At 45.3% G+C, this 10620-nt stretch overlaps 1 protein-coding gene across 6 annotated transcripts; it reads left to right on the top strand.

Moving 5' to 3' along the window:
• The first annotated feature begins 1897 nt into the window (after nt 1–1897).
• Nucleotides 1898–8040, top strand: palm1a (paralemmin 1a). Of its 6 annotated transcripts, none has more exons than XM_027288191.1 (8): nt 1898–2166; nt 2931–3049; nt 3354–3417; nt 3565–3586; nt 5858–5923; nt 6055–6129; nt 6761–6892; nt 7082–8040. In XM_027288191.1, the coding sequence occupies exons 1-8, from the start codon at nt 2077–2079 to the stop codon at nt 7708–7710; spliced, it is 1197 nt and encodes a 398-aa protein (XP_027143992.1). In that variant the 5' UTR covers nt 1898–2076; the 3' UTR covers nt 7711–8040. The 6 variants fall into 6 exon arrangements, with proteins under 6 accessions (XP_027143992.1, XP_027143993.1, XP_027143995.1 ...); XM_027288192.1 differs by having other exon boundaries at nt 6064–6129; XM_027288194.1 differs by lacking the exon at nt 6761–6892.
• Nucleotides 8041–10620: the final 2580 nt, after the last annotated feature.

The following is a 10620-nucleotide window of genomic DNA, read 5'->3' on the forward strand; positions in this document are numbered from 1 at the left end:
GAATATTCAGGGATTATACTCTTCAACCTTTGGATTGAAGGCTTCAAATCCTGAATTTATAGATAGTATAAATAACATTGATTTGATTATCTTACATGAAACACTCCTTCAAACTGCCCAAGTAACTATAACGAACTGAATCTGCCCTCCTTAAAATATCCCCACATAAAAAATGGAAGACACTCTGGGGGAATAATTATTTGGTATAGACAGGAACATCACAACTATATATTACCAGTCAAAAAAGGAAAAACACATATCTGGCTAAAAGTCAGCAGAGGACTTCTTGAAAAGTCTAAAAATGTTTATCTGTGTGCTATCTATTTACCACCTTCAAGCTCACCATATTACTCAGAAGGATATCTCCATGAAATTCAGAAAGAAACTCTTTACTTCCAGTCACTTGGCTCCACATTGTTATGCGGAGACTTCAGTGCCAGAACTGGCAGATAAATAGATTTTATTGATACAGATGGAAGTAACCATTTTGATGTATCCCCTCTATACCAACCCTTTGTTACAACACATAGACATAGCTATGATAGAATAGTGAACAAGAGTGGAAAAGAAGTTTTACAAACGTGCAAAGCCCTGGGATTATACATAGTTAATGGCAGAACACGAAGAGACTCTCTGGGCAGGTTTACCTACAGCTCTGTATTGGGAAATAGTGTAACTGATTATGTAATCATAGATATCTGTCCAGAAAGTATAAATGCATTAACAGTCCCATATCAGACCACAATCAAATCACGCTCTACCTGAAAAAAGCAGAGACCCATACCCAGAAACATGCCACCGATGACGACCTGTTACCTTTCCCAAAACATTACAAGTCTCACTGATTACACCAATGCATTTAGCAACACTAATATACAAACCATGCTAGATCCTTTTCTGTGTAACCAATACCTACTAAACAAAGACAGCATAAATTTGGCCACTGAAGATTTAAATCAGGTATTTATGAAACTAGCAAAAGAGTCTAAAATGATAAGACCAAATGCCAAATCAAAGAAAAAACAAGCAAAAAAACAAGCATCTCAGAAACCTGTCAAACAAGAAACATAATGATCCTGAAAATCAAGAAATGCCCCATGAATACCACACAGCCCTTAAACAATATAAGAAAATGATCAACCAGAAAAAGGCCAAATACAATGAAGATTAATTACTTAAAACTGAAAAGACAATAGACCAAAATTCTTTTTGGAACCTGTGGAAAAAATTTAACTCAACCAAAAATAAAGATAACATTAAAATTCACAATGGCAATGTCTGGAAAAACTATTTCTCAAATTTGTATCTAAATCCAGAAAACGATAATTTAAACACACAGCAGATATCCATAACTGACTAAATAACTTCATTAGAAAATGCAATAAAAGACAATCAAAATGCTTTGGACAGTCTAATTACAATTGAAGAACTACAAGAAAAACTTGCTGATCTGAAAAATGGAAAGGCTTGTGGCATCGATGGTATCAGGACAGAAATGTTGAAACACAGTAGTAATAAACAAAGTGGTTATACTAAAATGATTTACCTTAGTGTTAAAAAGAGGAGTGATCAATCCTTTGTTCCAAACTGTAGGGTACATTCCAATCTTTAAAAGTGGAGACAATCTAAATCCTAATAACAATCGTGGCATTTGTGTAAATTCTAATTTAGGGAAACTATTTTGTAGCATACTAAATTCAAGAATACTGTCCTACCTCACTGACAGCAATGTATTAAGTAAATCACAAATTGGCTTTATACCCAAACATAGAACGACAGATCACATATTTACTCTCCATACTCTAATTCAAAAACATATACACCAAAAAAATAAAGGGAAAATATATGCTTGCTTTTTTAATTTCAGGAAAGCTTTTGATTTGATTTGGCACAATGGTCTTTTCTATCAGTTACACAGAAATGGTATTGGAGGGAAAGTTTCTGATCTAATCAAATGGAAAACCAGGAGCCTCTGAACACGGCGGACGCTGCACCGACTGAGCGACAGTCTGTGCTGCGTCAGTTTAAAGTGAAAGGACTTCAAGTGCCTGTTAACATGTGACTCTGTTTCCCATCATGCCTCAGGAGAAAAGGAAGTGGCAGGCTGAGATTGAAAACAAGAAGCGTCAGCTGGAGGACGACAGGCGAGCTCTGCAGCACCTGAAGGTGAGACAGAGACAGAGACACAGACAGACAGACAGACACAGACAGACAGACAGACAGACAGAGAGAGACACAGACAGACACAGACAGACAGACAGAGAGAGAGAGACACAGACAGACAGACAGAGACAGAGACACAGACAGACACAGACAGACACAGACAGACACAGACACAGACAGACACAGACAGACAGACAGACAGACAGACAGACAGACAGCCTGGAGAGTTCAGAGCCACAACATCTGGCCTGGATCAACAACAGCTGACTGACCTGATGGTGCAGGTGTAAAGGGGAGGGGCTACATGTTTCTAGGCTGTCTGCACTGTGAGGACTGTTCAACAATAAATCATCAATGTTTTTATGACAGTCAGTTTATGATCATGTGATAGACGATAAAGAAGTTTATTAACAAACTGTTTACAGCCACATTATCATCTGTTATCAACTCATTATTAACTCATTAATTGATTGACTGATTAAACCACACAGGTTCCTCTGAGGATCACGTGTTTATACTGAAGCACATACAAACAATAATTATATTAACAGTTTAAACCTGATGACAGACTCAGTGTCTGTTAGCTGTGACGTGGACTATTCTCCAGACATCTAGTTTCATTTTTTACAGTGTGGATCCAGAGCTGGACCCTGAGCATCATTTCTTACAGTGTGGTTTTCAGCAGGTGGTTTATGATGGACAGGAGCAGGAAGTGATGGTTTACATGTGAGCAGACGACATCATAATTCTGTTTCCTGTCTGCTCAGTCAAAGGCCCTGAGGGAGCGCTGGCTGCTGGACGGAGCCGGACCAGAACAGGACGAGGTGAAGAGACAACTGGACCAGGATGAGGCCAAGACCCGGAGCCTGGAGGAGACCATCAACAGGTCTGATCTGTTTTAATCTGGTTTAATCTGATTTATTCTGGTCTGATCTGGTTTAATCTGGTCAGATCTGATCTGGTTTAATCTGTTCTGGACTGGTTTAATCTGGTGTGGTTTAATTTGATTTATTCTGGTCTGATCTGGTTAAATTTGGTCTGGATTAATCTGGTTTAATCTGGTCTAATCTGGTCTGGTTTAATCAGATTTATTTGGATCTGATCTGGTTTAATCTGCTCTGATCTGATTTAATCTGGTCTGATCTGGTCTGACATGGTTTAATCTGGTTTAATCTCTTTCTGTGTTACAGGTTGGAGGATGAGCTGCTCAGTTTGGAAACTGGAGGCGTTTGTCAGACCATAACCCAGACTACTGTGAGTATCTGTGTCAGGTTACAGTAATCAGATTACAGTCTTGATCAGATTATGGAATACTTTCTGCAGCCTGCAGGTGTCGCTCTCAAGATTTTATATTATTTTTGAGTTTTATTGTGAAATTGAACTTCCTGTATGTGCCTGCAGGTGTCATCAGGAGCCGTTAAAGGTGAGTTCCTCCCCCTTGTCCTCACCTGTCTCTGTCATCAATTGTCTCTGTCATCACCTGTCTCTGTCTCACCCGTCTCTATCTCACCTGTCTCTGTCTCACCCGTCTCTATCTCACCTGTCTCTGTCATTACCCGTCTCTGTTTCACCTGTCTCCTCTCACCTGTCTCTGTCTTCACTTATCTCTGTAATCAACCTGTCTCTGTCTCACCCATCTCTGCCTCACCTGTCTCTGTCTCACCTATCTCTGCCTCACCTGTCTCTGTCTCACCCGTCTCTGCCTCACCTGTCTCTGTCTCACCCATCTCTGCCTCACCTGTCTCTGTCATCACCTGTCTCTGTCTCACCCGTCTCTATCTCACCTGTCTCTGTCATTACCCGTCTCTGTAATCAACCTGTCTCCTCTCACCTGTCTCTGTCTTCACTTATCTCTGTAATCAACCTGTCTCTGTCTCACCCATCTCTGCCTCACCTGTCTCTGTCTCACCTATCTCTGCCTCACCTGTCTCTGTCTCACCCGTCTCTGCCTCACCTGTCTCTGTCTCACCCATCTCTGCCTCACCTGTCTCTGTCATCACCTGTCTCTGTCTCACCCGTCTCTATCTCACCTGTCTCTGTCATTACCCGTCTCTGTAATCAACCTGTCTCCTCTCACCTGTCTCTGTCTTCACTTATCTCTGTAATCAACCTGTCTCTGTCTCACCCATCTCTGCCTCACCTGTCTCTGCCTCACCTGTCTCTGTCTTGACCTGTCTCTGCCTCACCTGTCTCTGCCTCACCTGTCTCTGTCTTGACCTGTCTCTGCCTCACCTGTCTCTGTCTCACCTGTCTCTGTCTTCACCTGTCTCTGCCTCACCTGTCTCTGCCTTCACCTGTCTCTGCCTCACCTGTCTCTGTCTCACCTGTCTCTGTCTTCACTTGTCTGTAATCAACCTGTCTCTGTCTCACCCATCTCTGCCTCACCTGTCTCTGCCTCACCTGTCTCTGTCTTGACCTGTCTCTGCCTCACCTGTCTCTGCCTCACCTGTCTCTGTCTTCACCTGTCTCTGCCTCACCTGTCTCTGTCTCACCTGTCTCTGTCTTCACTTATCTCTGTAATCAACCTGTCTCTGTCTCACCCGTCTCTGCCTCACCTGTCTCTGCCTCACCTGTCTCTGTCTTGACCTGTCTCTGCCTCACCTGTCTCTGCCTCACCTGTCTCTGTCTTGACCTGTCTCTGCCTCACCTGTCTCTGTCTCACCTGTCTCTATCTTCACTTATCTCTGTAATCAACCTGTCTCTGTCTCACCCATCTCTGCCTCACCTGTCTCTGCCTCACCTGTCTCTGTCTTGACCTGTCTCTGCCTCACCTGTCTCTGCCTCACCTGTCTCTGTCTTGACCTGTCTCTGCCTCACCTGTCTCTGTCTCACCTGTCTCTGTCTTCACCTGTCTCTGCCTCACCTGTCTCTGCCTTCACCTGTCTCTGCCTCACCTGTCTCTGTCTCACCTGTCTCTGTCTTCACTTATCTCTGTAATCAACCTGTCTCTGTCTCACCTGTCTCTGCCTCACCTGTCTCTGCCTCACCTGTCTCTGTCTTGACCTGTCTCTGCCTCACCTGTCTCTGCCTCACCTGTCTCTGTCTTCACCTGTCTCTGCCTCACCTGTCTCTGTCTCACCTGTCTCTGTCTTCACCTGTCTCTGTCTCACCCATCTCTGCCTCACCTGTCTCTGTCTTCACCTGTCTCTGCCTCACCTGTCTCTGTCTCACCTGTCTCTGTCTTCACCTGTCTCTCCCTCACCTGTCTCTGTCTTCACCTGTCTCCTCTCACCTGTCTCCTCTCACCTGTCCCTGTCTTGACCTGTCTCTGCCTCACCTGTCTCTGTCTCACCTGTCTCTGTCTTCACCTGTCTCCTCTCACCTGTCTCCTCTCACCCGTCCCTGTCTTGACCTGTCTCTGTCTCACCTGTCTCTGTCTTCACTTATCTCTGTAATCAACCTGTCTCTGTCTCACCTGTCTCTGTCTTCACCTGTCTCTGCCTCACCTGTCTCTGTCTCACCTGTCTGTCTTCACCTGTCTCTGTCTCACCTGTCTCTGTCTTCACCTGTCTCCTCTCACCTGTCTCCTCTCACCCATCCCTGTCTTGACCTGTCTCTGCCTCACCTGTCTCTGCCTCACCTGTCTCTGTCTCACCTGTCTCTGTCTTCACCTGTCTCCTCTCACCTGTCTCCTCTCACCTGTCTCCTCTCACCTGTCCCTGTCTCACCTGTCTCCTCTCATCTGTCTCATCAGCTGTAGAGGTCAAAGGTCACAGCAGCTGTCAGCCAGAGCAAGCTGCTTCAGGTCAGCTGGTCCAAGGTGAGTCTCTGTTCTGTAATCTGATATTAAGAGTCAGATAACAGTAATCAGATTACATTGATGACATCACACTCAGAGCTTCAGAGTCATCACTCTCTGTCTCTGTGCCCGCCTCCTTTCTTTCCCATGAGCCTTTGCAGAGGTCAAAGTTCACAAAAGTCCTCGGATGAACAAACCGAGAGAGCCCGTGGACGAGATGAAGCGAGGTGAGTCCCAGCGCCGCAGAGCAGACCGGACCCCAACAAAACCCGCTCTGATTGGCTGGTTCAGTTCGTCATCACAAGCCAACATGGCTGCCTACGTGACAGACACGTGTCTGAGATCACTTCCTGTTTCCTTCACGTGTCAGCGATGATGTCAGCGATGATGTCAGCGATGATGTCACTGGTGTAAACTGAGAGCATGACGACATGTTCAGGTGCTGTAGGAGTTTACAGTGCTCAGCAGCAGCAAATCATCAACTAACTATAAACTGTGATGGAGATATGGCAGCAATAATGACAGTAGTAATATGTGTAGTGGACGTCATGCAGGACCACAGCAGCAGCCACGATCCACGAGAACCTGCTGGACGACAGAGACAGAAACTCCAGCTAACAGGCTAACAGGCTAACTCACACTCACTGAACCAGCACGAAGACGAGCTAACGAGCTAACAAGCTAAAGTCCCTGTAAACTAACTTCCTGTCTGTCTCTAATAACTTCCTGTCTGTCTCTGATAACTTCCTGTCTGTCTCTGATAACTTCCTGTCTGTCTCTGATAACTTCCTGTCTGTCTCTGATAACTTCCTGTCTGTGTGTTTGTCTTGTTCACCCTGTGGCCCCTCCGGTCATCAGCGATGTACTCGGTGGAGATTAAGGTTGAGCGGGACCGAGTGACGGGGGAGACCCGGGTTCTGTCCACTAACACCACACTTCCCGTTGACCTCTCTCACCAAGGGGTTAAAGTTTACGAGGACGAGAGGAAAGGTGATGTCATGCCGCTCGTTCTATGACACGTTTCCTGCTGGAACAATGTAGACGTCCTAAGGGGGAAGACGTCACACAGTACAGCAGAATAGTCTGTTTCTATTGGTCAGGAGGTGTGTCCTGATCGAGACTCTGGTCCTGACCCAGACTCCGGTCCTGACCCAGGTTCTGTCTCTGTCTGTCTCGTAGTGGTCCATGAGATGAACGGTGAAGACGGCGTCCAGCTGCTCAGCTTCTCCGAGGTCGAGGAGCTCATCCACAAAGCTGACGAGGCCTCGATGATGTCACAGACTGTCACCACGGTGACCTCTCTGCCGACAGCAGAGGTCCAGGAGGAGGCATGTCCCGAGCAGCCACCACTGCCGGAGCTGCTGCCGGTCGCCTTGGAGATCACCGGGCTGGAGGCCAAGCCGGAAGGTGAGCCAAGCATGGCGGAGGCCAGCGCCGAGAACCCCGTCACCATGGTGTTCATGGGATACCAGAGCGTGGAGGACGAAGACGAGACCAAAAGGGTGCTCGGCCTGCAGGGGACGGTTAAGGCAGAGCTCGTTCTCATCGATGATACCGACGGGAAAACATCACCAGGTGACGGGAGGGAGGAGACAAGCGGTGCTCTGACACCAGCTCTGACTCCACCCGTCGCAACCACCCAACCTCGATCCTCCAAACCTCCGTCCTCCAAACCTCCGTCCTCCAAACCACAGGCCACGGCAGTGGCGAGTAATGGAGAGACAGCAGGAGAGGTGGAGGAGGTGAAGGGAGGAGCGGTGGAGATAAAGAAGGAGAAGCAGCCGTGTAAGTGCTGCAGCATCATGTGATCCTGAAGGGGGCGCTGCTGTCACATATAATCTCATAATCTGAAATATGAAGGAGGACAAAACTACAGGAACTAAACTCCACCCACTGCCCTAAACCCCGCCTCTAACAACATGACATCATTTCCTTCTTCTTTACTTTTTTCTATTTCCTTGAACCTTTTTACTTTTGTACTCCTCTCCACTCCCGCGTTTCATCTGAGACGCCTTATCGCGTTAGCCTCAGCATTAGCCATGGTAGCATTAGCTCTCTTGTACTTGGTTTCTCTCCATCATCTGTCTGCCGAAGTCTTTTTTTAAATAAAAGTGACCCAACGGGTCGACTCAGCTCAACAAACTCATTTTGTATTTTTGTGACATCACAGACGTCGCTGCACTCAAACACACCATTCAGTCCACGAAGCACCAAACACACAGCTGCCAGCTGGACTAGACTCCACCCCTTTAGGTTCTGTTACTAGCATCAGCTCAGCGTTACAGAACGTTTGGTCAGCGTTACAGAACGTTTGGTCAGTGTTACAGAACGTTTGATCAGTGTTACAGAACGTTTGATCAGCGTTACAGAACGCTTGATCAGCTCTACAGAACGTTTGATCAGTGTTACAGAACGTTTGATCAGTGTTACTGAACGTTTGATCAGCTCTACAGAACGTTTCATCAGCGTTACTGAACGTTTGATCAGCGTTACAGAACGTTTGATCAGCGTTACAGAACGCTTGATCAGTGTTACAGAACGTTTGATCAGCGTTACAGAACGTTTGATCAGCGTTACAGAACGCTTGATCAGTGTTACAGAACGTTTGATCAGTGTTACAGAACGTTTGATCAGTGTTACAGAACGTTTGATCAGTGTTACTGAACGTTTCATCAGCTCTACAGAACGTTTCATCAGCGTTACTGAACGTTTGATCGGCGTTACTGAACGTTTGATCAGCGTTACAGAACGTTTCATCAGCGTTACTGAACGTTTGATTGGCGTTACTGAACGTTTGATCGACGTTACAGAACATTTGATCGACGTTACAGAACGTTTGATCGGCGTTACTGAACGTTTGATCGGCGTTACAGAACGTTTGATCGACGTTACAGAACGTTTGATCGGCGTTACAGAACATTTGATCGGCATTACTGAACGTTTGATCGGCATTACTGAACGTTTGGTCGACGTTACAGAACATTTGATCGGCGTTACAGAACGTTTGATCAGCGTTACTGAACGTTTGATCGGCGTTACTGAACGTTTGATCGGCGTTACAGAACATTTGATCGGCATTACTGAACGTTTGATCGACGTTACAGAACATTTGATCGCCATTACAGAACGTTTGATCAGCGTTACTGTACGTTTGATCGGCGTTACTGAACGTTTGAACGGCGTTACTGAACGTTTGATCGGCGAGTGTAATCTCACTGGGGTAAATATGGACAGTTGTACTCAAGTATTTGTTCCGATTACAATCCTATGATGTTCACATTTACTCTTGTCCGGCGGCTTCTTGCTCGCTCACTCTCTCCTTTTCTCTTCTTAGCTTCCTCCGTCAGCGTCCTCTTCACTCTCTTCTCCTCTGCCATCATGTCCGTAGAAGCTGCTGAGCCCGGTTATGTTTCCGCTTGCCAGCTCCAGTTCTGGCACGGCACCGGCTCCCCGTCAGCATTCCCCACCTCCGGAGGTACAAACCATCAACATGATTTAAAATGTCTGATGGTCAAATCGAACATCAATGAAACAAAATCACACGATCAAACTTTTGTTCATCAATAATAAATTATTTTATCAAAACTTAAAACATATAAAAAAAAAAAAATTTACCAAATAATCTAAATTAAATAAAAATTAAATAAACAATAATCTTAATTAATAATAATTAAAACATAATTAACCAGATAATCTTCAAATTAATAATTGTCATTTAATTGAATTTAATTAAAAGTTGCAAAGTCAACATTTATAAATCATGTCCCGCCGCAGAACAAATTCAGGTTTAAACATTTAAAATGTTCCGGTGATGATGATCAGTGAAGTTTTGAAGAACACGAATCATCACAACCATCAACGGACGGACAAGCTCATCGTTTACTTACTGACCATGTTGACATGACTTAGCGGTTCGGGTCTGTTTCAAACAGCTGATCACTTGCATCACGTTAAACAGCTTCACGTCTTCCATCAATAGATCTCAGCTGGTCGACTGACAGACGGTTGCCACAGTGACCACACGGTAAAGATGGCTGACAATGAGAAGAAAGATCAGCTGATCTTGGTTTTTCCTCCGAGGAGCCATTGACTGAAGAAGACTGCGATTTAAAGATTTATTAATAAAGCATCTCGATTCACTAAACCTGCGACTGGTTTCAGGAGGTGATGGACTGAATGCTCGCCTGTTCACGTCGAGGTTGCGAGGTTTCCATGGAGACGGACCCTGTAACAGTTCTTGACACATTGTTGATGGCGGCTTATGCCAGACATGTGCAGGAAGTTCAGGTTAAACCATCAGCTGAGCATCTGCAGGTCAGAGGTCAGTGTCTCAGGTGTTCAGGTTCATCAAACTGGACTTCTGAGGACTGAAGCTGACACAGTTAAAGAAAATGTTTCTGACAGACGGAGGTAGATCCACCTCACTGATGGTCAGCTGTCTTTGTTGTTCCAGTCTTTCATCAGGTACAGGTGCTTCACTCCAGAGAAGTGACATCACTTCCTGTCTGTGTCGACCTTTAGGCCGTCCCACAGGAAGCTCATCACGGAGCTCGACGTGTCCTGAAAGAAGTTCCTCCATGTTTGTCACACAGAGCAGAGCAGTCACACTGTGAACTGTGATGTTTATAGATGTTTATAGATTATTGATGTTTATAGATTATAGATTAGTGTGTCGAGCTCTTTTTTTGATTCTCTTGTTTAAAATAATTTGAGTTAAA

This window comes from Larimichthys crocea, chromosome XIV (genome assembly GCF_000972845.2).
Source record: "Larimichthys crocea isolate SSNF chromosome XIV, L_crocea_2.0, whole genome shotgun sequence".
Classification (NCBI taxonomy): domain Eukaryota; kingdom Metazoa; phylum Chordata; class Actinopteri; family Sciaenidae; genus Larimichthys; species Larimichthys crocea.